The 27,777-nt window shown below is 49.9% G+C and overlaps 1 protein-coding gene and 1 long non-coding RNA gene across 2 annotated transcripts in view; one reads left to right on the top strand and one right to left on the bottom strand.

The window, feature by feature from the left end:
• ZGPAT (zinc finger CCCH-type and G-patch domain containing) overlaps positions 1-27,684 on the bottom strand; it is a 28,219-nt gene extending 535 nt beyond the window's left edge. Inside the window, exons 1-6 of the mRNA XM_015148589.3 lie at positions 27,605-27,684; positions 26,567-27,175; positions 2,124-2,257; positions 1,736-1,888; positions 693-812; positions 45-450 (exon numbers count right to left, since the gene is read on the bottom strand). Of these exons, the coding sequence (XP_015004075.3) occupies positions 45-450; positions 693-812; positions 1,736-1,888; positions 2,124-2,257; positions 26,567-27,147 (1,394 nt within the window). The 5' untranslated portion in view covers positions 27,148-27,175; positions 27,605-27,684. The remainder of the gene's footprint in view (positions 1-44; positions 451-692; positions 813-1,735; positions 1,889-2,123; positions 2,258-26,566; positions 27,176-27,604) is intronic.
• LOC114670577 (uncharacterized) lies at positions 362-4,482 on the top strand. The gene is made up of 2 exons (XR_013400129.1): positions 362-1,911; positions 4,121-4,482. It is a non-coding gene; the product is annotated as an uncharacterized LOC114670577 (long non-coding RNA).
• Positions 27,685-27,777: the final 93 nt, after the last annotated feature.

The raw sequence follows: 27,777 nt of genomic DNA, 5'->3' as shown, positions 1-27,777 counted from the left end.
CCACCCTGGGTTTCCCTCTGCCCTGAGCCGGGCCCCACACCTACCGGCCAGCGTTGCGGGTGAGAGCCTCCTGGATGCTCCTGATGTCCCGCTGGGTTCGCTCGATCTTCTCCTCGGTCTGGAAGAGCCGCAGGCTCAGCGCCCGCTTGGCGCTCTTGCTGGCATGGTACATGTCCTTGCTCCTCCTCCCCGCCGGGGCTGCCCCGGCCTCTAGGGCCCCAGGAGCCTGGCCTTGCAGCTTTTCATTGAGGAAGTCAAACACATTCCGAGGGGGTGGGCGGCCCCCAGGCCGGGCCCCTCTTCCCCGGCACCTGGGGGGCTTGTTGGTGCCAGCCTTGCCAACCCTGGTCCGCTTCTGCAGCGTCTCCACACACTGGTCCAGCGACTTCCCTCGTGGCAACACTACAGCATGGATGGGCTCCACCCGACCATCTGCGTGTCGGCCCAAACCTGAGACAGGAACGGCAGTGCTGTGGCTGCCGGACGCTGGGAACCTGATGGCTGCGGGACCCCCGGGAACGTGACGGCTGCGGGACCCCCGGGAACGTGACGGCTGCGGGACCCCCGGGAACGTGACGGCTGCGGGAGCCCCGGGAACCTGATGGCTGCGGGACCCCCGGGGAATCTGATGGCTGCGGGACCTGGGCTATGCTGCAGCCTCTGCCCACTTCTCCAGGGCTGCTTGTACTCACCCTTGCCAAACTCGTAGCCCATCTTGGTGAGGAGTCTGGAGCCTATGCCTCGCGTGTGCACCTCCCAGCCGGCAAAGGCAGAGCTGCAGGTCCCGGAGTCCACAGTGTCCGACCCCACCACTGCAAGAGAAGGACAGAGGGCAGTGGCCGGCCAGGGCAGAGGACTATGCATGGTGACCTGGGCTCTGACCAATGAGCTCAGATCCTGGGCAGAGCCCCAACACCCCACCTCTGGGGCTCCGTGCTCTGTCACTGAGGCTGCTGTGGGCATGTGACACCAGGCAGAGTGCATGGCAGTCCCCACGGCCTCCTGCACCGTGACCCCTCCTCCACAGCCCTCTCCTGCCCTTGCCCTTCTCCACCTTCGCAAGGCCATGAGCTCCTCACCTGCCCTCACAGAGTCCTTGGTTTGGTCCTCCTTCACCAGGGACTTGGGGCTTCAGAAACCACCATCACTGATCCCTGGGTACACCTCCAACATGCAGACCCCTCCTGGACTCAGCCCACCATGCTTGGGTCAGGTGACCTCCCGCATATACACACACACGTATACACACACCCCTCTGGAGAGCTGGCCACCGGCCACTAGTTCCCATTCCCGAAGCTTCCACCCTGGCTGTCTGGACACCACCTCTGTCTGCCAGGATCCACCAGGCACCCAGGTCCCAAGTTTGAGAAGCCATGCAGAGGAGCTGCCCCTCTTGCACTCCAGGCCTCATCGGTTGTTCATTTTCTGTGACTTCCTTGGCAACTCCGGGCGCCTCCTCTCCCATGGCCACAGCCATGACCATGGCCTCCCATCAGTGAGACTGTAGTTGTTGTACCCACGCTCCTTGAAGACAAAGGCCACCACGGATCTACCCCGGCCCTTCACTCGCACTCCTGTACCCCTGCCCCACACGGCCTCCCCAGGCACGGCTGGCGCCCTCGCTGTGGCCACTCTCTCCAATAGTTTGGTTAGACGGTCGGTGCCCTCAAAAGCCAGGAGCCTCTCAGGGTGACCCCACCTTCCTGGCTCCTGGGTTCCACAGCTGCTGCCATACCTCTGGCATAGCTGGAGTCACCTGTGCCATCGCTGTCTGAGTCGGACTCTGTGGCCTCTGTGCGCAGTGGGGGCAGGATGCCGTCCCCCTCCACCACGGCCTCCCTCAGCAGCAGCGAGTCAAACTTGACTGTGTAGTAGCCATTGTCCACATCTAGAGGCAGAGACAAGCTGCAGGTCAGCATCCTTGACAGCAGCTGCCACTGATGGGGAACCACCCTGGACATCAGGAGCAAGGCAGGGCAGAGGCTGAGGGTAGATGTGCTCATTTCGGGCCCAGAGCCAGAGTCCCAACACTCATCCCAAAGGAGGCAGGGAGCAGCCACGCAGTAATAACACGTGTGGAGCCTGGGAGGGTGTTCCCGGAAGGCCTCCACGGCCAGCCTCACCGGTGATGCGCGCCGCATGCCAGAGGCCATCCTGGTGCTTGGCCAGACACGCAGAGCCGGCCTGCAGGGAGCTCAGGTCTGGGTCCTGGAAGGGGCGCAGCTCATCCAGAGGGACCACCTGCCCATGGGAGAACCTGCAGACAGAGCCATAGGGGGCAGGGCTCAGACATGGGCCACCAGGGGCAAATAAACCCAGGAGCACTGACCCATCCACCTGGGCACCATCCTGAGGGAGCCAGACACATGCATGTATACACACACACACGCACACATATACACATACATGCACATACACACATGTACACATACTCGTACACACATGCACACGCACTAACACATGCATACACGTACATACACAGGCGCACACATGCATATACACACGTACACACATACACATGCATATACACACATACACATACACTCACACATGCATACACGCATGCACACACATACACATATACGCATGCACATACACATGTACACACATACACACATGCATATAACACATAAACATGTAGTCATACACATACACACAGACCCTCACACATTTATAAACATGCACTCACACACACACTCATGCAAATACATATGCAGTCATACATGGATATACACAAGCACCCTCTCACCCACGCACATGCGCGCACACACACGCCTGCTCACACACGTGCACATGCACTCTCACCCACACACATGCGCGCACACACACGCTCTCTCACACACGTGTGCACATGCACTCACCCACACGAGCACACACATGCACACACACGCGCACAAACGTGCCCTCACCCACACATGCAGTCACCCACACACATGCGCACACACGCACTGTCACATGTACTAACATATACACCCATACACGCATATACACACACATGCACACACACAACATGCACATATGCATACAAGCACACATGCACACACGACATGCACATATGCACATACGTACACACACATGACATGCACATATGCACATACATGCATACACACTCACACTTGCACACACACATACAGTAGTCTCTTGGTATCTGTAGGAAACCCCCTGTGGACACTAAAACCCGAGGATGCTCAAGTCCCTTAGATACAATGACACAATATTTGCATACAACCTATGCACATCCTCCCATATACTTTAAATCATCCCTAGAGTACTTGCAGTACCTGATACAATGTAAACGCCATGTAAATAGTTGTTATACAGTGTACAGACGCAGCCATCCTTTTCTTCCCCAATTATTTTCGACTGGAGATTGGTTGAATTGATGGTTATGGAACCCGCGGATACCAAGGGCCAACTGTACACTTTACACACGTATGCACATGCACACATACAGTCTCTCTCACACACAAAGGGCCTACTGTACACTTTACACATGTATGCACATGCACACATACACACACACACAGTCACACACACACACATACCAAGGGTCAACTGTACACTTTACACACGTATGCACATGCACACAGTCTCTCACACTCACACGGGCCTACTGTACACTTTACACATGTACGCACATGTACACACAGTCTCACACACACTCACACAAGGGCCTACTGTACACTTTACACACGTATGCACATGCACACGCAGTCTCACACACACACACGGGCCCACTGTACACTTTACACACGTATGCACATGCACACACAGTCTCTCACACACACGGGCCTACTGTACACGTTACACATGTACGCACATGCACACATACACAGTCTCACCCCAAGGGCCAACTGTACACTTTACACACGTATGCACATGTACACAGAGTCTCACACACACACAAGGGCCTACTGTACACTTTACACACGTATGCACATGCACACATACACAGTCTCACACACACCCCAAGGGCCAACTGTACACTGTACACACATATGCACATGCACACACACAGTCTCACACACACACCAAGGGCCTACTGTATACTTTACACACGTATGCACATGCACACGCAGTCTCACATCACACACACAGACACCCGCATTTTCTCTCTCAGGATGGACTTGGCTGTTCCAGAAGAATATACCCCGTGTGTCCCATCGCCTCTGCTGGAGTCCCAGTGTGGCAGCCCCTTTTGACAGCAGCTCCCACAGTCTCACTACTGCACAGGAAGCCACAGCGCCAGTTCATCAAGGCAGAGGTGTTGGGGGTGTGCATGTGCTCCTATGACTGAGTCCTCCCCCACACTAGGAGAACCTGCTTATGAAATAGCGGTGCCTTGACTTTCAGATATCAGTGAACCAGTAAAATTAAAACCAAAACCAAGACACAGAGAGAGAGAATGAAAAGGAAACGTGGGGACAGACAGGAGCACAATCTTCAACTTTGCCAAATAAAGACATGAAAAACTAACCGCCATCCACTGCTGCCGTGCCATCGTTTCAAAAGGAAGTTTCTTTTAACCCCACAAAAGCAACTGAGCGGCCCGGCGCGGTGGCTCACGCCTGTAATTCCAGCACTTTGGGAGGCCGAGGCGGGTGGATCACGAGGTCAGGAGTTCAAGACCAGCCTGACCAACGTGGAGAAACCCGTCTCTACTAAAAATACAAAAATTAGCCGGGCGTAGTGGCGCGTGCCTGTAATCCCACCTACTCGGGAGGCTGAGGCACAAGAATCACTTGAACCCAGGAGGCGGAGGTTGCAGTGAGCCGAGATTGTGCCACCACACTCCAGCCTGGACGACAGAGTGAGACTGTCTCCAAAAAAACCAAAACAAGAAGGCCGGGCACGGTGGCTCAAGCCTGTAATCCCAGCACTTTGGGAGGCCGAGATGGGCGGATCACGAGGTCAGGAGATCGAGACCATCCTGGCTAACACGGTGAAACCCCGTCTCTACTAAAAAAAATACAAAAAAGTAGCCGGGCGAGGTGGCGGGCGCCTGTAGTCCCAGCTACTCGGGAGGCTGAGGCAGGAGAATGGCGTAAACCTGGGAGGCGGAGCTTGCAGTGAGCTGAGATCCGGCCACTGCACCCCAGCCTGGGCGGCACAGCAAGACTCCGTCACAAAAAAAAAAAAAAAAAAAAAACAAGAGCAACTGAGGACAGGCCTTCAGCCCATGACATGCAGCCAGGGCTGTTTCCAGTGGGAATGGGTGGGTGGAGCAGAGGGAGGTGGGACAGGGAGTTTGTCTCATGGGTAGACAAAGGTGGCCTCGCACACCTCCCCAGGCCAGGATTTTGGGCAGTTCCTCCTCGTGCCTACTGCTCTTAGGCACACAGCGCCCTGCCAATGACCAGGGAGAACCAGGGGCTACAGGACTGGGCCTCAAATGCACTACAGCAGAGACTGGCTGCAGGGAAACAGAGAACACATTCAAAAAGAAAGGGCTAAACCCAGAGTGAATTCGATTAAATATGCCCCCTTCAACACACCCATACCATCAATTAATCAAACCTCTTCTAGAATATTTGACAATATTAAAAGCCTTGAAATTGGTAAACTCTTTAACCCAGAAAGTGCTTCTGTGATTTTTTTGTGTGCAGTAGAGCCTTGCTGTCTTGCCCAGGCTGAAGCGCATGGTGCGCTCACTGCAACCTCCACCTCCTGGGCTCAAGCAATCCTCGTGCCTCAGCCTCCCACGTGGTTGGGACCAGGGGAGTGTGCCACCATGCCAGCTAATTTTTGAATTTTTTTGTTGAGACAAGGTCTTGCCATGTTGGCCAGGCTGGTCTTGAACTCCTGGGCTCATGTAATCCTTCCGCCTCAGCGACATGATTGTTAAGGAGAATGCATGTAAAGACTTAACCAAATATGAAAAACTTGGAAATAACCTAAATTTCTAGCCATGGAGAGTAGCTGAGTTAATGGCATATCCATGAAGTTAACTGAAAACCAAAAGAACAGGCGAATTGATCAATGGAGCAAAGGAGAGCCCCCAGGGAGAGCCCCCACTCTTACAGAAAGCCTCGTGTGCAGAGGAAGCATCACAGATGGGGTGTGGGGAGAAAGACCACGGATTTCACAAAAGAATCGCAGGTGGGGTGTCGGGGGAAAGACCACGGATTTCATAAGAGAATCGCAGGTGGGGTGCGGGGAGAATCGCAGGTGGGGTGCGGGAGAATCGCAGGTGGGGTGTGGGGGGAAAGACCCCGGATTTCATAAGAGAAAATTAAAAACTGGGTTTTCATACATTAAAGATCATTAAAGGTCCCAACCCAGTTACCTGCCTCACAGCATTGACAGAAATACACTCCAGAGTACGTAGAGACTTAACCCTGAAAACAACCAACATCTAAAACTAAAAGAAGCTTCTGAGTTTCAGCCACACCCAAGTAGAGAGGTCGCTGAACCGAATCTAGGCCGGGCGCAGTGGCTCACACCTGTAATCCCAGCACTTTGGGAGGCTGAGGTGGGCGGATCCCTTGAGGTCAGGAGTTTGAGACCAGCCTGGCCAACATGGTGAAACCCTGCTTCTACCAAAAATTTAAAAATGAGCCAGGTGTAATGGCGCACACCTATAATTATAGCTGCTCGGGAGGCCGAGGCAGGAGAATCACTTGAACCCAAAAGGCGGACGTTGCAGTGAGCTGAGATCACACCACTGCACTTCAGCCTGGGTGATGAAGTGAAACTCAGTCTCAAAAAAAAATCTAAAACTAGACAAAATTATCAAAACTCACTGATTCAGAACTTTTCAGAGTTCGGGAAACTGACCCAAGCTGAGAATTCACTGAGAAGAGATCCTTCTTGAAAAACGCTGGACCTTGGGTCAGAACACTGGGAAGTCTGCAGCCTTTGCACCTGGGGCTGCCACTGGCTCCTACTCCTGAGTCAGCAAACCTGAGTGTTTTACCAGGTCAGGGCTGGCTGCAAAACCCAACACCAGCAGAGGTGGATGTGGGACAGAAGGCAAAACCCAGACCTCGTAGTTAAAAGTGGTGACTCGATAAACACAAAGAAAACTGACAGCCCTGATCATCTGGGGTTGTGATCCCAGCTGGAGTGAGCACTGGGCCAGCCAGATACTTAACAGGAAGACTCTGAAAATCAGAGAGCCACAGAAGGGCTCAGCTCTTCCAAGAAGGGCCTAGCTCTTGAGGAAACCACTGCAGGTGTTGGGAGCTCCAAGAGAGGCCAGGGGAAAGTGAAAGCAAAGAGAGAGGAGCTGGCTGAACTCCTAGCGTGCTCTGAAACCCCACAGGGTGGCGGGGAGCCTTTGGATTAGGAGTGTCTGACATACCCTCTTGCCCAAATCAATGGCTGACCACTACCATGTGCGAACACAGAAGCAATTGCTAGGAAGCCAGAGTAAAAAATTGAATTTAAGGCCGCGTGCGGTGGCTCACGCCTGTAATCCCAGCACTTTGGGAGGCCGAGGCAGGCGGATCATGAGGTCAGCAGATTGAGACCATCCTGGCTAACATGGTTAAACCCCATCTCTACTAAAAATACAAAAAATTAGCCAGGCGTGGTGGCGCGCATCTGTAATCCCAGCTACTCGGGAGGCTGAGGCAGGAGAATCACTTGAACTTGGGAGGTGGAGGCTGCAGTGAGCTGAGATGGCACCAGTGTACTCCAGCCTGGGCAACAGAACAAGACTCTAACTCAAAAAAAAAAAAAAAAAAAAAGAATTAAAAAATCTGAGCAGAGATATCAGAGGCTACAGGACTGGGTGGGCAGGTATTGCAGTTTAAGTCCAAACAACTTAACTAAAACAAACAGAACACAAGACTCAGGAAAACAACTCCGAATCCAGACACAGATCATCTGAAATATCCACTTTTGACAAAAAAAAACTATAAGACAGGTAAACAGGAAATCATGATCCATATTTAGGAAAAAAAGCAGTGGTATAATCTGGCTCTGAGTGGGCCCAGATGTTGAATTTAGCAAAGACTTCAAAGCAGCTACTATAAGTATGTTCAAAGAGTTAAATGAAAATATGATGACAATGATTCAGGAAATAGGGAATCCTTTTTCTTTTCTTTTTTTTTTTTTTTTGAGACCAAGTCCTACTCTGTCAACCAGGCTGGAGTGCAGTGGCATTATCTCAGCTCACTACCACCTCCCAAGTTCAAGCTATTCTCAGGCCTCAGCCTCCGGAATAGCTGGGACTACAGGTGTGAGCTACTACGCCCAGCTAACTTTTGTATTTTTAGTAAAGATGGGGTTTCACTATGTTGGCCAGGCTGGTCTCAAACTCCTGACCTCAGGTAATCCACCCACCTCGGCCTCCCAAAGTGCTGGGATTACAGGTGTGAGCCACCGCACCCAGCCTAGGGGATCTTAAAAAAGAAATGATATAAAATAAATCAAGTGGAGGATGGGCACGGTGGCTCACGCCTGTAATCCCAGCACACTGGGAGGCTGAGGCATGTGGATCACCTGAGGTCAAAAGTTCAAAACCAGCCTGACCAATATTGAGAAACCCCATCTCTACTAAAAATACAAAAATTAGCCAGGCGTGGTGGCATGAGCCTGTACTCCCTGCTACTTGGGAGGCTGAAACATGAGAATTGCTTGAACCCAGGAGGCAGAGGTTGCAGTGAACCGAGATGGCACCACTGCACTCCAGCCTGGGCAACAGAGGAAGACTCCATCTCAAAAAAAAGAAAAAAAAAATCAAATGGAAATTCCAGAGTTAAAAAGGACAATCACTGAGGCTGGACACGGTGGCTCACGCCTGTAATCCTAGCACTTTGGGAGGCTGAGGCAGGCAGACCATGAGGTCAGGAGATCGAGACCATCCTGGCTAACACGGTGAAACCCTGTCTCTACTAAAAATACAAAAAATTAGCTGGGCAGTGGTGGCGGGTGCCTGTAGTCCCAGCTACTCAGGAGGCTGAGGCAGGAGAATGGTGTGAACCCGGGAGGCAGAGCTTGCAGTGAGCCGAGATTGCGCCACTACACTCCAGCCTGGGCAACAGAGCGAGACTCCGTCTCAAAAAAAAAAAAAAAAAAAAAAAGACAATCACTGAAAGGAAATTTTTACTGACTGTAGTGGGGAGGGCAGGATGAACAGGTAGAGTACAGAGAAGGGGTAAGGTGGTGCAGCTTCTCTGTCTGATACCACAAGAGTAGATGCCTGTCATTACACAGGTGTCAAAACCCACAGAGTGTACACCACCAAGAGTCAACCCTAATGTAAACGATGGACCTTGGGTGACAATACTGGGTCAATGTAGGCTTTTGGACTGTAATAAACACACCAGTCTGGTGAGGAGCATGACGGTGTTGTGGGGAGGGGGTGTTGCGATTGTGTGGGGGTCAGGGGTATATGTGAAATCCATGGTCAGGAGCGGTGGCTCAAGCCTCTAATCCCTAGACTTTGGGAGGCCAAGGCGGGCGGATTACCTGAAGTCAGGAGTTCAAGACCAGCCTGGCCAACATGGTGAAATCCTGTCTCTACTAAAAGTACAAAAATTATTTAGCCAGGTGTGGTGGAGGGCACCTGTAGTCCCAGCTACTGGGGAGGCTGAGGCACAAGAATCGCTTGAGCCTGGGAGGCGGAGGTTGCAGTGAGCTGAGACTGCACCATTGCACTCCAGCCTGGGCGACAGCAAGACTCTGTCTCAAAAACAAACAAACAAAAAACCTATTAAAAAAAAATTCAAGGCTGGACGCAGTGGCTCATGCCTGTAATCCCAGCATTTTGAGAGGCCAAGGCGGGTGGATCACCTGAGGTCAGGGGTTTGAGACCAGCCTGGCCAACATGGTGAAACCCTGCCTCTACTAAAAAAAAAAAAAAATTAGCTGGGCATGGTGGTGGACACCTACAAACCCAGCTACTTGGGAGGGTGAGGCAGGAGAATCGCTTGAACCCGAGAGGTGGAGGTTGTAGTAAACTGAGATCATTCCATTGTACTCCAGCCTGGGTGATAGAGACTCCGACTCCAAAAAAAAAAAAAAAAAAAAAAATTAGATGTACTCAACAGCAGATTTGAGATAGCAGAAGAAAAAAAATCATTAAAAATTATCCAGGCTGGGTGCAGTGGCTCACAACTGTAATCCCAGTACTTTGGGAGGCAGAGGCGGGCGGATCACCTGAGATCAGTTCAACACTAGCCTGGCCAACATGGTGAAACCCTGTCTCTACTGAAAATACCAAAAAAATTAGCTGGGTGTGGTGGCAGGTGCCTGCAGTCTCAGCTACTCAGGAGGCTGAGGCTGGAGAATCACTTGAACCCGGGAGGTGGAGGTTGTAGTGATCTGAGACCACACTATTGCACTCCAGCCTGGGCAACACAGTGAGACTTTGCCTCAAAAAAAAAAAAAAAAATTCTACATGAAGTTCTTCAGAGTAAAAGGAAATGGCACTAGACAGTAACTCAAATTCACAGGAAAGAAAAAGGGGCAACAAAAACGGTAAAATATGGGGGATACAAAAACCTACAAGTATACTTTTTCTCTTTTAATTTCTTTCTTTTAAAAATAGAGATGGGGTCTCGCTATGTTGCCCAGGCTGGTGTTGAACTCCTGGCCTCAAGTGATCCTCCTGCCTCAGCCTCCCAAGGCTTTGGGATTACAGGCATGAACCACGGTGTCCAGATTTTAATTTCTTTTCTTTTCTTTTTATTTTTTTAAGGCAGAGTCTCACTCTGTCGCCTAGGCTGGAATGCAATGGTGTGATCTCAGCTCACTGCAACCTCCGCTTCCCAGGTTCAAGTGATTGTCTTGCCTCAGCCTCCCGAGTAGCTGGGATTACAGACGCCCGCCACCACGCCCGGCTACTTTTTGTATTTTTAGTAGAGACGGGTTTCACCATGTTGGCCAAGCTGGTCTTAAACTTCTGACCTCAGGCGATGCACCCGCCTCGGCCTCCCACAGTGCGGGGGATGACAGACGTGAGCCACCGTTCCCAGCCCCTTTTCTTCTTTTTTGAGATAAGCTCTGCACCCGGCTGGAGAGCAGTGGCACAATCTCAGTTCACTGCAGCCTTGACTTCCCAGGCTCAAGCGATCTTCCCACTTTAGCTGGGATCCTCCCCCAAAGAGCTAGGACTGCAGGCACGCGCCACCACACCAGGCTGATTTTGTGTACTTTTGGTAGAGATGGGGTTTCGTAGAGATGTTGCCCAGGCTGGTCTCCAACTCTCTGGCTCAGGCGACCTGCCCACCTCAGCCCCGCAAAGTGCTGGGGTTAAAGGCATAAGCCACTACCTCCAAGCAACTTAAGCAATAATTACAACACTGAAGAGCTGAAGCTATAACATACATAAATGTATATATGGCAATAATACATGAAGGAGAAGAGGGAATGGAGCTATGTCAGAGGAGAAGGGAGGATGGAACTAGGTCAGAGGAAAAGGGAGGTTGGGATGGTGCTATAGGAAAATGGAGGGGAACTATGTCATAGTACGAAAGAGGTAGATCCATGTTACAGACATGTCGCCATACTTAGGCCCGGCGCAGTCGCTCACACCTGTAATCCCAGCACTTTGGGAGGCCAAGGTGGGCAGATCACGAGGTCAGGAGTTCGAGACCACCCTGGCCAACATGGTGAAACCCCGTCTCTACTAAAAATACAAAATTAGCCGGGCATGGTGGCGCGCACCTGTAATCCCAGCTACTCGGGAGGCTGAGGCAGGAGAATTGCTTGAACCCGGGAGGCGGAGGTTGCAGCGAGCTGAGATCGCACCATTGCACTCCAGTCTGGGTGACAGAAGTGAAACACACACACACAAAAAAATTGCTATCCTTTAAGTGTTAAGTCAGTAATAATCTGAAATACATTGTGGTAAGTTAAAGACACACATTGTCATCTCTAGAGCAACCACTAAGAAAATAACTTAAAACAGCATAGCTAAAAATTCAGCAACAGAGCTGGATGTCACTAAAATGATGGTGTCGGCAGCTCAAGGATCTGTCTCTCCAGCAAAGCAGCTATTCTGCTGTCAAAACGGCCACAAAAAACCTTTTTCTGTTCTGCTGTCAAGACGGCCACAAAAAACCTTTTTCTGTTCTGCTGTCAAGACGGCCACAAAAAACCTTTTTCTGTTCTGCTGTCAAGACGGCCACAAAAAACCTTTTTCTGTTCTGCTGTCAAAACTGTCACAATAAACTTTTTTCTATTAAACTGTCAAAACCTCACAATAAACTTTTCTGGAACTCCGGTGTCTACGAACCAGATGACTGCTCAATGAAGTAAGACCCTGCTAAATTTCAGGACAGCTGGGGTATTTCTGCTTGGCCACTACTACCAGCTCACATGTGGCCACGAGGAAGGCAACCTGCGTTTCTGATGTGGCTTGCTGGTGTCAGAAGGGATGACACAGAGCTTTTCTCAAGGAATCATGCTTATGCATTTGGACCTTTCTAGTATCTCCCTGAAGGGCTTGCCTTTGTTTCACCCCCTCAAACTCTCTCAGGGCTGGGGCAGCCTCCAGGGGGGTGCTATTGAAGGCTTTTTTTTTTTTTTTTGAGATGGAGTTTCACTCTGTCGCCCAGGCCAGAGTGCAGTGGTATGATCTCAGCTCACTGCAACCTCCGCCTTCCAGGCTCAAGCAATTCTCCTGCTTCAGTCTCCCAAGTAGCTGGGATTACAGGCACCCACCACCACGCCCAGCTCATTTTTGCATTTTTACTAGAGACGGGATTTCACCATGTTGGCCAGGCTGGTCTCAAACTCCTGACCTCAAGCAATCCACCCGCCTTGGCCTCCCAAAGTGCTGGGATAACAGGTGTGAGCCACCGCGCCCGGCCTGAAGGCATTTAAAGGCAGGTACGACCTGAAGTTGCAGGAGCAGGGACAACAACAGATGGGCAAAGAGTGGACAGAAAAGTCTAGGAAGGAAGAGGCTGGGAAGAGCGACATGAAGGTCTAAGGGCTTTGGAAAGCTCCTGTTCATGCTTGGAAATCCAGAACGCCATGCACACAGCGGGGGCAACAGGTGCTCAGAAACACCTCAGGCGGCCCCCAGCTTTCACCTCTGGCTCACCCTTAGGCTCCATGTGAGCCAGAAGTAAAGGGTGAGGAAGAGCCGTGAACAGCCTGGCGGGCACTGAAGGACTCGCCCCTGTACAGAGGCAACCTGGAAAGGATGGAAGATGCTCTGTATCCTTTTTTCTTTTTTTTTTTTTTTGAGACGGAGTCTCACTCTGTTGCCCAGGCTGGAGTGCAGTGGTGCCATCTTGGCTCACTGCAACCTCCACCTCCTGGGTTCAAGCGATTCTCCTGCCTCAGTCTTCCCAGTAGCTGGGACTATAGGTGGATGCCACCATGTCCGATTAATTTTTCTATTTTTAGTAGAGACAGGGTTTCACCATATTGGCTAGGCTGGTCTTAAACTCCTGACCTCAAGTGATCCACCCGCCTCCACTTCCCAAAGTCCTAGCATTACAGGTGTGAGCCACCATGCCCAGTCTCTTTATCCTTTTGCCAACAGACATTTAAAGAAATCTCTTTCAAAGCACAAGCTAACCACTAACCTAACAGAACAGAAACAAGCACCACTGATGGAATACAGTCTTTATTTAAAAAGGTCAGGAAAGTAACTAAACAAATGAGAAACGACAATCCACAACAAACAGCAACAATAAACCCTGCAGAGGGCGGAGGATCCGATTTTCAAAGTAACCACACTATCATCTTCAAATTGTGCAGGTTTCAATAAAAAATTACAAGGCGTGCAAAGAACAAGAAAGTGTGGCCCATTCACCGGAAATAAAGAAATTAACAGGCCGAGTGCAGTGGCTCACACCTGTAATCTCACCACCTTGGGAGGCCAAGGTGGGATGACTCCTTGAGCCCAGGAGTTCCAGACCAGTCGGAGAAGACCCTGTCTCTAAAACAGTAACAACACCACAACCAACCAGGCATGGTGGCACATGCTTGTAGTTCTAGCTACTCAGGAGACTAAGGTGGGAGAATCACTTACGCCTGGACGGTTAAGGCTGCAGTGTGCCGGGGTTGTGCCACTGCACAACTACACACCACTACAGCCTGGGTGACAGAGGGAGACTTTGTCACACACACACAAAAAACAGGCCGGGCACGGTGGCTCACGCCTGTAATTCCAGCACTTTGGGAGGCCAAGGCAGGAGGATCATGAGGTCAGGAGATTGAGACAATTCTGGCTAACATGGCAAAACCATGTCTCTACTAAAAATACAAAAAATTAGCCAGGTGCGGTGGCACGCACCTATAGTCCCAGCTACTCAGGAGGCTGAGGCAGGAAAATCGCTTGAACCCAGGAGGCAGAGGTTGCAGTGAGCCAAGATCAAGCCATTGCACTCCAGCCTGGGCTATAGAGCGAGACTCCATCTCAAAAAAAAATAATAATAAATAAAAATTAAAAATTAAAAAAAATTTTTAAAAAAAGGAATTAATAGGAACTATTCCTGAAGAAGCCTAGACATTTGAATGACTAGACAAAAAAATCAATTATCTTAAATATACTTAAAAAAGAGGCTGGGTGCAGTGGCTCACATCTGTAATCCCTGCATTTTGGGAGGCCGAGGCGGGCAGATCACCTGAGGTTAGCAATTCGAAACCAGCCTGGCCAACGTGGTGAAACCCAGTTTCTACTAAAAATACCAAAAATTAGGTGGGTGGCACATGCCTATAATCCCAGCTACTTGGGAGGCTGAGGCAGGAGAATCGCTTGAACCCAGGAGGCGGAGGTTGCAGTGAGCTGAGGTTGTGCCATTGCACGCCAGCCTGGGTGATGAGTAAAACTCCATTTCAAAAAAAAAAATTAATAACTAAATAAAAATAAATTTAAAAATAAAGGAAACCATGGATAATGAACTAAAGGAAAGCAAAAGAACCATGTCTAACCAAATAGAGAATATTAGTAAAATGGTAATTTTATAGAAAGAAACCAAATAGAAATTTTGGGGCTAAAAAATACAATAACTATAGTGAAAATTTCACCAGAAGCTTCAACAGCAGATTTGAGAAGGAAGAAGAAAGAAACAGTGAACTTGAGGACAGGTCAGCTGAATTTACCCAAAATGAGGAGTAGAAAGAAAAAAGAAGAAAGAAAAATGCCCAGAGCCCAAGGGACCTGTGTGACACCATGAGGCACACCAAGGGACCTGTGTGACACCATGAGGCACGCCAAGGGACCTGTGTGACACCATGAGGCACGCCAAGGGACCTGTGTGACACCATGAGGCACGCCAAGGGACCTGTGTGACACCATGAGGCACGCCAAGGGACCTGTGTGACACCATGAGGCACGCCAAGGGACCTGTGTGACACCATGAGGCACGCCAAGGGACCTGTGTGACACCATGAGGCACGCCAACGCATGCATGACGGAAGTTTCAGAAGCGGTGAACAGACAGGAAGAAACAAAACTAATATTTCAAGATGCCAAGAATAGTAGCTGAAACTTTTCAAATTTAATGAAAGGCATGAATCTACACATCCAATAAGTCCAATGAACTCCAAGTAGCTTATAAATTCGGAGATCCACACTGATACATTACAGTCAAACTGCTGAAACCCAAAGACAGAGAATTTCCTGGAACAGCAAGAGAGAAGTGAACAGTCAGTATACAAATGTTCCTCGGTAAGATTAACAATCAATTTCTCATCAGACACTACTGGGCCAGAAGGCAGTGAGATGACATTTTTTTTTTTTTTTGAGACGGAGTCTTGCTCTGTCGCCCAGGCTGGAGTACCATGGTGATCTCGGCTCACTGCAAGCTCCGCCTCCCGGGTTCACGCCATTCTCCCGCCTCAGCCTCTTGAGTAGCTGGGACTACAGGCGCCCACCACTAGGCTCAGCTAATTTTTTGTATTTTTTAGTAGAGATGGGGTTTCACCGTGGTCTCGATCTCCTGAACTCGTGATCCGCCCACCTCAGTCTCCCAAAGTGCTGGGATTACAGGCATGAGCCACTGTGCCCAGCCCACACCTGGCTAATTGTTTCTATTTTTAGTAGAGACGGAGTTTCACCATATTAGCCAGGATGGTCTCGATCTCCTGACCTCGGGATCTGCCCACCTTGGCCTCCCAAAGTGCTGGGATTACAGGCGTGAGCCACTGCGCCTGGCCGAGATGACATTTTTAAAGTCTTTTTTTTTTTTTTTTTTTTTTTTTTGAGGCGGAGTCTCGCTCTGTCGCCCAGGCTGGAGTGCAGTGGCGCGATCTCGGCTCACTGCAAGCTCCGCCTCCCGGGTTCCCGCCATTCTCCTGCCTCAGCCTCCCGAGTAGCTGGGACTACAGGCGCCGCCACCACGCCCGGCTAATTTTTTTGTATTTTTAGTGGAGACGGGGTTTCATTGTGTTAGCCAGGATGGTCTCGATCTCCTGACCTCGTGATCCGCCCGTCTCGGCCTCCCAAAGTGCTGGGATTACAGGCTTGAGCCACCGCGCCCGGCCTTTTAAAGTCTTGAAAGAAGGCCAGGCACTGTGGCTCACACCTGTAACCTCAGCACCTTGGGAGGCCAAGGAGGGATGATTGCTTGAGCTCAGGAGTTCAAGATCAGCCTGGGCAACAGTGACACCTTCTATTAAAAAAAAAAAATTGGGGGGCGGGGGATGGTGGTGCACGCCTGTAATCCTAGCACTTCGGGAGGCCAAGGCAAGCAGATCACCTGAGGTCAGGAATTCAAGACCAGTCTGACCAACACAGTAAGACTAAAATATAAAAATTAGCCAGATGTGGTGGCACGTGCTGGTAATCCCAGCTACTGGGAAGGCTGAGGTGGGAGCATCACTTGAACCTGGGAGGCAGAGGTTGCAGTGAAGCAAGATTGTGCACCACTATTCTCTAGCCTGGGTGATAGAGCAAGACTCTTTCTCAAAAAAAAAAAAAAAAATTTTTTTTTGGAAAATTTACAAATATGCAGAAATAAAGATACTCTTGAATAAGCGATGAGTTGAACAAAAAAACAAAAGGGAGATTAGGATATCTTGAGATCAATGAAAATGGAAATACAACAGAACAAAACAGCCAGGTGGCAGGGTGCAGTGGCTCATGCCGATAATCTCAGCACTTTGGGAGGTCGACGCAGTAGGACTGCTTGAAGTCAGGAGTCTGACACCAGCCTGGGTAACAAAGTGAAACCTTGTCTCTGCAAACACTTTTTTTTTTCTTTTTTTGAGATAGAATTTTGCTCGTCACCCAGGCTGGAGCGCAATGGCGTGATCCCGGCTCACTGTAACTTCTGCCTCCCAGGTTTAAGTGATTCTCCTGCCTCAGCCTCCTGAGTAGCTGGGATTACAAGCGCCCGCCACCACGCCCAGCTAATTTTTGTATTTTTAGTAGAGACAGGGTTTCATCATGTTGGCCAGGCTGGTCTCCAACTCCTGACCTCAGGTGATCCACCCGCCTCAGCCTCCCAAAGTGCTGGGATTACAGGCGTGAGCTACTGTGCCTGGCCTTTTCTTTTTTTCTTTTTTTTGAGACAGAGTCTCACTCTTGTCACCTCGTCACCCAGGCTGGAGTGCAGTGGCATAATCTCAGCTCCCTGCAACCTCCGCCTCCCGGATTGAAGCGATTTTCCTGCCTCAGCCTCCTGAGTAGCTGAGATTACAGGCATGAGCCACCATGCCTAGTTAATTTTTGTACTTTTAGTAGAGACAGGGTTTCATCATGTTGGCCAGGCTGGTCTCCAACTCCTGACCTCAGGTGATCTGCCTGCCTCCTCCTCCCAAAGTGCTGGGATTACAGGTGTGAGCCACTGTGCCTGGCCTCTGCAAAAACTTATAAAAGAAATTAGTTAGGTGCAGTGGTGTACACCTGTAGTCACAGTTACTTGGGAGGCTGAGGCAGGAGGACTGATTGAGTCCCGGAGTTCAAGGCTACAGTGAGCTATGATCACTTCACTGCTCTCCGAACAGCAACAAAGTGAGACTGTGTCTCAAACAACAAAACAGCAACAAAAAAACAAAACAACAACAAACAAAAAGTCTATGGAATGCAGTGAAAGCAGTGTTTAGAGGGAAATCTGTAGCAGTAAATGCTTACATTCAAAAAGAAACACCTTGGCCAAGAAACACCTACTTGGGAGGCTGAGGTAGGAGAATGCCTGGGAGGCAGAGGCTGCAGTGAGCTGAGATCCGGCCACTGCGCTCCCGTCTGGGTGACAGAGGGAGACTCCGTCTCAACAGCAAAAAAAAAAAAAAAAAGAAGAGAAGAAAAAAGAGACACATCTCAAATCAATAACTTAACTACGCACCTCAAAGAATTAGGGAAAAGAAGAGCAAATTAAACCCAAACCAGCAGAAAAAAGGAAGCAAAGGTTAAAATGGAAATAAATGAAACAGAATGGGAAAACAATAGAGATCAGCAACAAAAAAGATCAACAAAATTGACAAATCTTTAGAAAAACTGACCAAGAAGAAAAAACAGGCCATGCGTGGTGGCTCATGCCTGTAATCCCAGCACTTTGGGAGGCCAAGGGGGGCAGATCACCTGAGGTAGGGAGTCCAAGATCAGCCTAGACAACATGGTGAAATCCCGTCTCTACTAAAAATACAAATATTAGCTGGGCGTGGTGGTGACACCTATAGTTCCAGCTACTCGGGAGGCTGAGGCAGGAGAATTGCTGGAATCCAGGGGGCGGAGGTTGCAATGAGCGAGATTGCACCACTGCACTCCAGCCTGGGAGACAGAAAGTGACTCCATCTCAAAAAAAAAAAAAAAAAAAAAAAAACAGAAAACAAAAAACAAAACAAAACTAGCTGGGAATGGTGACTCATGCCTGTAATCACTGCTACTCGGGAGGCTAAGGCAGAATTGCTTGAACCTGGGAGGCAGAGGTTGCAGTGAGCCAAGATCATGCCACTGCACTCCAGTCTGGGTGACACAGTGAGATTCCATCTCAAAAAAAAAAAAAAGAGATGACTCAAATTGCTAAAATCAAGAGAGAAAGTGGGCCGGGCGCGGTGGCTCAAGCCTGTAATCCCAGCACTTTGGGAGGCCGAGACGGGCGGATCACGAGGCCAGGAGATCGAGACCATCCTGGCTAACACGGTGAAACCCCGTCTCTACTAAAAAATACAAAAAAAAAAACTAGCCGGGCGAGGTGGCGGGCGCCTGTAGTCCCAGCTACTCGGGAGGCTGAGGCAGGAGAATGGCGTAAACCCGGGAGGCGGAGCTTGCAGTGAGCTGAGATCCGGCCACTGCACTCCAGCCTGGGCGGCAGAGCGAGACTCCGTCTCAAAAAAAAAAAAAAAAAAAAGAGAGAGAAAGTGGAGCTATTACTACTGATCTTACAGAAATAACTAGAGCTATAAAAGGATACTATGAACAATTGTATGGTAACAGATTAGATAACGTAAGACAAAGTGAACAAATCCCTAGAAACATGCATGCAAACTATTGAAACTGACTCAAGGCCAGGTGCGGTGGCTCATGTCTGTAATCTCAGCACTTTGGGAGGCTGAGGCGGGTGGATCACCTGAGGTCAGGAGTTTGAGACCAGCCTGGCCAACATGGTGAAACCCTGTCCCTACTAAAAATACAAAAATTAGCCAGGTATGCTGGCGGGCACCTGTAGTCCGAGATACTGGGGGGGCTGAGGTGGGAGAATCACTTGAACTCAGGAGGTAGAAGTTGCAGTGAGCCAAGATGGCGCCACTGCACTCCAGCCTGGGCAACAGAACGAGACCAAACTGACTCAAGAAGAAACAGAAAATCTGAATAAACCTAAAACAAATAAAGAATCAGCAGTCAAAAAACTTCCAATGAAAAAAAAGTTCAGAAACTTTCACTATAGTTATTGTACTTTTTAGCTTCCAAAAAGAAAAGTCAATTTCATATAAAGAAACTAAATCAATAGTCAATAAACTTCCAACAAAAGAAAAATCCATCTCTCTCTCTCTATATATATATGATCGTATATATCATTTCACTGTTGAATTCTATCAAACATTTTAGGAAGAATTAACACCAATCCCTTTTCACCTCTTCCCACAATATAAAGAATACTTCCTAACTCATTCCATGAGACCAGTATTATGCTGACATCAAAGCTACACAAAGACACGTCAAGAAAAGAAAACTACAGACCAATATCCCTTATGAATACAGATGCAAATACCCTCAACAAAACAGCAGCAAATCAAATCCAGTAATGTTATTACATGATAAAGCCTTAAACTTTTTTTTTTTTTTTTTTTTTTTTTTTGTGAGACGGAGTCTTGCTCTGTTGACCGGGCTGGAGTGCAGTGGCCAAATCTCTGCTCACTGCAAGCTCCGCCTCCCGGGTTCAAGCCATTCTCCTGCCTCAGCCTCCCGAGTAGCTGGGACTACAGGCGCCCGCCACCTCGCCCGGCTAGTTTTTTGTATTTTTTAGTAGAGACGGGGTTTCACTGTGTTAGCCAGGATGGTCTCGATCTCCTGACCTCGTGATCCGCCCGTCTCGGCCTCCCAAAGTGCTGGGATTACAGGCTTGAGCCACCGTGCCCGGCCTAAAGCCTTAAACTTTTAACTGTTAAAAAGATAAGGGTGGGTGCGGTGGCTCGCACCTGTAATCCCAGCACTTTGGGAGGCCAAGGTGGGCAAATCATGAGGTCAGGAGTTCGAGACCAGCCTGTCCAACATGGTGAAACACTGTCTCTACTAAAAATACAAAAAATTAGCTGGGTGTAGTGGCAGGCACCTGTAGTCCCAGCTACTCAGGAGGCTGAGGCAAGAGAATCGCTTGAACCCGGGAGGTGGAAGTTACAGTGAGCTGAGATCGCGCCACTCACTCCAGCCTGGGCAACACAGTGAAACTCCATCTCATTTAATAAAAAAAAAAAAAAAAAGCAAATAGATAGGGCCAGGTGGCTCATGCCTATAATCCCAGTGCTTTGGGAGGCTGAGGCAGGAGGATCACTTTAGCTCAGGAGTTCGAGACCAGCTTGGGCAACAGAGTGAAATATCATCTCTACAAAAATAATAAAAAGATAATATACCATGACTATGGGTGATTTATCTGAGGAATTCAAGGATGGTTCAACATACGAAAATCAATTAATATACTACATTAACAGAATGAAAGGAAAAAAACCACACATGATCATCTAAAGCAAAAAAGCATTTGAAAAAAACCAACACAGCTGGGTACAGTGCAGTGACTCACCCCTGTAATCTCAGCACTTTGGGAGGCTGAGGCAGGATTGCTTGAGCCCTGGAGTTTAAGACCAGTCTAGGCAGCAAAGCAGGACCCTACCTCTACAGAAAAATTAAAAAATTAGCTGGGCATGGTGGCTCACACCTGTAGTCTCACCTACTCAGGAGGATGAGGTAGGAGGATCCCCTGAGCCCAGGAATTTGAGGTTGCAGTGAGCCATGATCATGCCACCGCCCTCCATCCTGGGCGACAGAACAAGACCCTATCTTTAAAAAAAAAAAAACGGCCGGGTGCGGTGGCTCAAGCCTGTAATACCAGCACTTTGGGAGGCCGAGGCAGGCAGATTACCTGAGGTCAAGAGTTCAAGACCATCCTGGCTACATGGTGAAATCCTGTCTCTACTAAAAACACAAAAAATTAGCCGGGCGTGGTGGCAGGCGCCTGTAGTCCCAGCTACTTGGGAGGCTGAGGTAGGAGAATTGCTTGAACCCAGGAGGTGGAGGTTGCAGTGAGTCGAGATTGTGCCACTGCATTCCAGATTGGGTGACAGAGCAAGACTCTGTCTCAAAAAAAAAAAAAGGAAAACAAAAACAATTCCTTAGAGAAGCATCAAAAATAATACTTATTTAACCAAGAATGTGCAAGACTTGTACAGTACAAAACACTGTTGAAAGAAATTAAAGACCTAAATAAATGGACAGATCCTTTGTTCATGAATTGGAAGACTTAATATTGTTTTTTTCTTTTGTTACTGTTGTTGTTTAAGATGGAGTCTTGCAATACAAAAAACTAGCCAGGCAAGGTGGTGGGCGCCTGTAGTCCCAGCTACTCCGGAGGCTGAGGCAGGAGAATGGCGTAAACCTGAGAGGTGGAGCTTGCAGTGAGCTGAGATCCGGCCACTGCACTCCAGCCTGGGCGACAGAGTGAGACTCCCTCTCAAAAAAAAAAAAAAAGATGGAGTCTCGCTCTGTTGCCCAGGCTGGAGTGCAGTGGCATGATCTCAGCTCACTGCAACCTCCTCCTCCTAGGTTCAAGCAATTCTCCTGCCTCACTCTCTCGTGTAGCGGGGATTACAGGTGTGCACCACCTCCAACTAATTTGTTTTTTATTTTTAGTAGAGATGGGGTTTCACCACATTGGCCAGGCTGGTCTTGAACTCCTGACCTCAAGTGATATGCCTGCCTCAGCCTCCCAAAGTACTGGGATTATAGGCGTGAGCTGCCATGCCCAGCCAGAAGGCTTAATGTTGTAAAGATGGCAATATGCCCCAAACAGATCTACACATTCTGTGCAATCCATATGAAAATTCAAACTGTCTTTTATGCAGAATTGGACAATCCGATCCTAAAATTCATATGAAATTGCAAAGGATCCAGAAACAAAACACTCTTGAAAAAGAGAGCAAATGGTGAATAACTACTACTTCCTGAGTTTAAAACTTATTACAAAGCTATAATAATCAAAACAGTGTGGTACTGGCATAAGACATATATACCAATGGAAGAGAAGAGAGAGCTCACAAATAAACCCATATACGTATGGCCAATTGATTTTGGACAAGGCAGTCAAGACCATTCAGTGGAGAAAAAGCATTCTTTTCAACAAATGGTGCTGGGAAAACTGGAAATCCCCATGCAAAAGAATGAAGTGGGGCCGGGCACGGTGGCTCACGCCTGTAATCCCAGCACTTTGGGGGGCCAAAGCGGGCAGATCACGAGGTCAGGAGATCGAGACCATCCTGGCGAACACGGTGAAACCCCGTCTCTACTAAAAATACAAAAAAATTAGCCAGGAGTGGTGGTGGGCGCCTGTAGTCCCAGCTTCTTGGGAGGCTGAGGCAGGAGAATGGCATGAACCTGGGAGGTGACGGAGGTTGCAGTGAGCAAAGATCGCGCCACTGCCCTTCAGCCTGGGCGACAGAGCGAGACTCTGTCTCAAAAAAAAAAAAAGAATGAAGTGGACCCTCACCTAATAACATATACAAAAATTAACTCAATATGGACCAAAGACCTAAATTTAACAGCTAAAACTACAGAACTCTTAGAAGAAAACATAGGTGAAAATCCTCATATGTATGGATGAGGCGATGGTTTCTTAAATCTGACGACAAAGACACAGGCAATAAAGAAACAATAAATTGAACTGCATCAAAATTTAAAATGTGCATCATAGGACACTGTATCGAGTGAAAACACAACCCAAATAATAGGAGCAAATATCTACAAACTATATACTTCACAAGGGATGAACATCCAGAATATATAAAGAAATCCTGGGCCGGGTGCGGTGGCTCACATCTGTAATCCCAGCACTTTGGGAAACCAAGGCGGGGTCACCGGAGGTCAGGAGTTCGAGACCAGCCTGGCCAACATGGTGAAACCCCGCCTCTACTAAATACAAAAATTAGCTGGGCGTGGTGGCAGGCGCCTGTAATCCCAGCTACTCGGGAGGCTGAGGCAAGAGAATCCCTTGAACCCGGGAAGTAGAGTTCGCGCCATTGCACTCCAGCCTGGGCAACAAGAGTGAAACTCCGTCTTAAAAAAAAAAAAGTCCAACACAAATCCAAGAGAACTTATCAGTCCTGAATGGTGGCAAGGTGGGTGTCTGTAAGATGCTCCAGAAGCCTTCAGATCAGGCCTGATGCTGACACGGCAAGCAGCACCGGGTGGAGCAGGGGATGGAACGAGGGCGGGGGGCAACCGGAGCCCTCTGAGCCTTGAAGCCTTGGGCCACTCAGTTCTTCTATTCCTGTTTCCTCCCCTGTCAAATGGTGTGACTGCAGGGCCTACCTACAGGGCTGTTGCACAGATGAATGAATGTGTATGAAATTCTTGGAGCAATGCCTGGCCCAGAGGAAGCATCACAGGGATGTGTCAGATCTCTCATCAAGGGGATCAGGAATTCAAGACCAGCCTGGGCAACATGGTGAAATTCCATCTCTACAAAAAATACAAAAATTAGCTAGGTGTGGCAGTACACGCCTGGAGTATCAGCTATTAGGGAGGCTGAGGTGGGAGGATGGCTTGGGCCAGGGAGGCAGAGACTGCAGTGAGCCAAGATTGTGCCACTGCACTCCAGCATGGGTGACAGAGCAGCGAGATCCGGTTTCAAAAGAAAAAAGAGGAAGATACTTAAAGAACTAGAATTAGGGATGATTACGTGGTCAGCCTGAACTATTGGCTAAAAAAGAAAATTACCTACTAGAAGGCTTGATAAATATTTCTTCTAAGAGGAAAGTAAAAAGGAACAAAAATAAAGTTATGCACTTACAGAAATAGAGACATCACACTAATAATTGTGGATATTTGAATACGGAAGAGGTATTACCATTAAATGTGTTACCATTTAATGTAATACTATTACCTACTATAACATGGAAGTTACTCTTTTTTGTCCTCACATCGACTTGGACTTCCAAAAAGTTACTTTTTAAGTGATTTCCTAATCAGTTAGATTAGAGATACACTCTGAAGTATTCATAGTTGGAAAAACCCAGTAACTTCTGGAATTTGCTTTAAAATGGTCCAGGAAAGAAAAAAGTAGAACAGGGAGAACAGACAAAACAAGACTAGCAAAATGTTAATCAATGAGGACACTGGATGATGGACCGTGGATGATGGACCGTGGGCAGTGATTATGTTAAGCTCTCTAACTTGGGGTATGTTTGAAAATCTCCGTAAGAGTAAAATTTTCAGGCCGGGCGTGGTGGCTCATGCCTGTAATCCCAGCACTTTGGGAGGCCGAGACGGGCGGATCACCAGGTCAGGAGATCGAGACCATCCCGGCTAACACAGTGAAACCCCGTCTCTACTAAAAATATAAAAAAAATTAGCTGGGCGAGGTGGCGGGCGCCTGTAGTCCCAGCTACTCGGGAGGCTGAGGCAGGAGAATGGCGTGAACCCGGGAGGCGGAGCTTGCAGTGAGCTGAGATCAAGCCATTGCACTCCAGCCTGGGTGACAGAGCGAGACTCTGTCTCAAAAAAAAAAAAAAAAAAAAAAAGTAAAGTTTTCAAGTTGAACTCTAGAGAATAAAACTAACAACAGGGCCGGGCGCAGTGGCTCATGCCTGTGATCTCAGCACTTTGGGAGGCCAGGGCAGGTGGATCACTTGAGCTCAGGAGCGTGAAACCAGCCTGGACAACATGACAAAATCCTACCTCTACTAAAACTACAAAAATTAGCCAGGCGTGATGGCTCACGTCTGTAATCCCAGCATTTTGGGAGACTGAGGCGGGTAGATCACGAGGTCAGGAGTTCAAGATCAGCCTGGCCAAGATGGTGAATCTCTGTCTCTACTAAAAATACAAAAAATTAGCCGGGCGTGGTGGTGGGCACCTGTAATTCCAGCTACTCTGGACACTGAGGCAGAGAATTACTTCAACCCAGGAGAAGGAGGTTGCAGTAAGCTGAGACTATGCCACTGCACTCCAGCCTGGGCAACAAGAGTGAAACTCTATCTCCAAAAAAAAAAAAAAAAAAAAGCAGGCACTGTGTCTCACGCCTGTAATCCCAGCACTTTGGGAGGCTGAGGTGGGCGGATCACAAGGTCAGGAGATTGAGACCATCCAGGCTAACACGGTGAAACCCCGTCTCTACTAAAAAGTACAAAAAAATTAGCCAGGTATGGTGGCAGGTGCCTGTAATCCCAGCTACTAGGGAGGCTGAGGCAGGAGAATTGTTTGAACCCGGGAGGCAGAGCTTGCAGTGAGCCGAGATTGCGCCACTGCACTCCAGCCTGGGCGACAGAGCAAGACTCCATCTCAAAAAATAAATAAATAAACAAGTAATAATAATACAAAAATTAGCTGGATGTGGTAGTGTGAGTCTGTACCCCAATTACTAGGGGCGCTAAGGCAGGAGATCAGTTGAGCCCAGGAGGTCCAGGCTGCAGTAAGCCAGGACTGCGCCACTGCACTCCAGCCTGGTTGACAAAGTAAGACCCTGTCTCAAAAAAAATTAAAACAACAACCAAAAAAAAAAACAATGACGATAGGTTGGAGACCTATTCTCTTCCACATAAGCCTTGCACTGTTGCTCAGGCTGGAGTACAGTGGCTCCATTTCCGCTCACTGCAACCTTGGCCTCCTGGGTTCAACCAATTCTCCTGCCTCAGCCTCCTGAGTAGCTAGGACCACAGGTGCGCGCCACCACGACCAGTTGAATTTTGTGTTTTTAACAGAGATAGGGTTTCACCATGTTGACCAGCGTGGTCCTGAACTCCTGACCTCAGGTGATCTGCCCGCCTTGACTTCCCAAAGTGCTGGGATTACAGGCGTGGGCCACCGCACCCGGCCACCTTCTATGCTTCTTGATTTACCCCGGAACAAAGACGCAGACGCCTGAACACAGACACTGCTGTCACAAAGCATGCCTGCCCCAAGAAGCTGAGACAAAACTGCAAAGCAAAGGGAGGGCCACCCTGACCCGACCCTGTGTGCGTGCCCCTTACGCCCCAAGGTTGGCATCCTGATAACAAAGGGTTTTACCTGCAGTTCTCCTTGAAGCGGCACTTTCCCTCCAGGAAGAACGGGCACGGCTTCAGAGACTTGTGAGTGGGGTACAGGTAGAGCACACGGACACCCGCCGAACCATCCTCAGCCTCTTCCGCTCCCACCACCATGGCGTTGTGATACTCCAGAGTGCCCCATGAGCTGTAGTAGGGTGCGCTCACCTTTGTCCCACTCAGCTCTTCCTCGTCCTCTCCCTCTTCCTCCTCCTGCCCACCTGCTGCAGATTCGGGCCCCGCCTCTGCTTTAGGAACGGTCTCTGATCCGGACTCAGGGGCTGCTGCTGGCGCCTCCACCGCCTCAGTGATGGCCTCCCGGAAAGCCTGGTACTCAGCATCTTCCCGGCCCGTGCGCTCTTCGTCCAGCGCGGCCAGCAACTTGCTCTTCCTGACAGACACCAGGCTGGCCTCGGTGAGCTCGATGAGCTCCTTCAGGTCCCCCTGCAGCTGGCGCAGGTCCGCCTGCTCAGACGAATCCAGGCCGGCGCCCAGGGCCAGCTCCACCTGCTGCAGCTGCGCACGGTAGGTCTGCAAGGCCGACTCCAGGCTCTCCTCGTCCATGCTGAGAGAGGGAGGCGCTGGACCAGGGCTGCGAGAAGAGAAGCCAGGTGAGCCCCGCGTCTCGGGACCGGCCCCACAGACTGCGGGAGGGCACGGGCACGTCCCCTGTCCCTCGGGGAGACACCGGCTCAGAGGCACAGCTCCCAGCGCAGAGGTCGCAGACCGGGTACCCCCGCTCAGGCTCCGCGCTTCCCTTCCGAGCCGCCCTGGGCTCGCCGCTAGCCGGGTCCCGCGTCACTCCGGAGACCCCCTCCCCGCGGGGCGCCCCGCCGCCCGGCCCTCCGCCGAGCCCACCCGCCGCGCCCGCTGCCTTCCAGGCCGGCCCCGCCCCCGCGCCCGGCGTCTCTGCAGTCTGGCCAAGGCCGCGTCCCCGCAAACCGGGGTCCCCTCTCCCCGGGCAGGGAACCTCCCCCGCGCGGTTTCCCAGCTGCCGCCATAGAGAGCCCGCCGGCCTCACCGGCTAGAGCGGCCCGGCACCCCCCTTTCGTCCCCGCCGCCGACCAGCACTTCCTCCCGAGCGCCGCCACTTCCGGAAGTGCCTGGCGCGCGGGGGCAGCCGGGAAGCGGAGCGCGGAGGCCGCCGGGACGCGTTTCAGCTCATTCCCTGAGGCCGGCTCTCGTCCCGTCAGG

The sequence above is a fragment of the Macaca mulatta genome, chromosome 10 (assembly GCF_049350105.2).
Source record: "Macaca mulatta isolate MMU2019108-1 chromosome 10, T2T-MMU8v2.0, whole genome shotgun sequence".
Lineage (NCBI taxonomy): Eukaryota > Metazoa > Chordata > Mammalia > Primates > Cercopithecidae > Macaca > Macaca mulatta.
The sequence above is the reverse complement of the archived record's forward strand: the minus strand, read 5'-3'. Positions and strand labels throughout refer to the sequence as shown.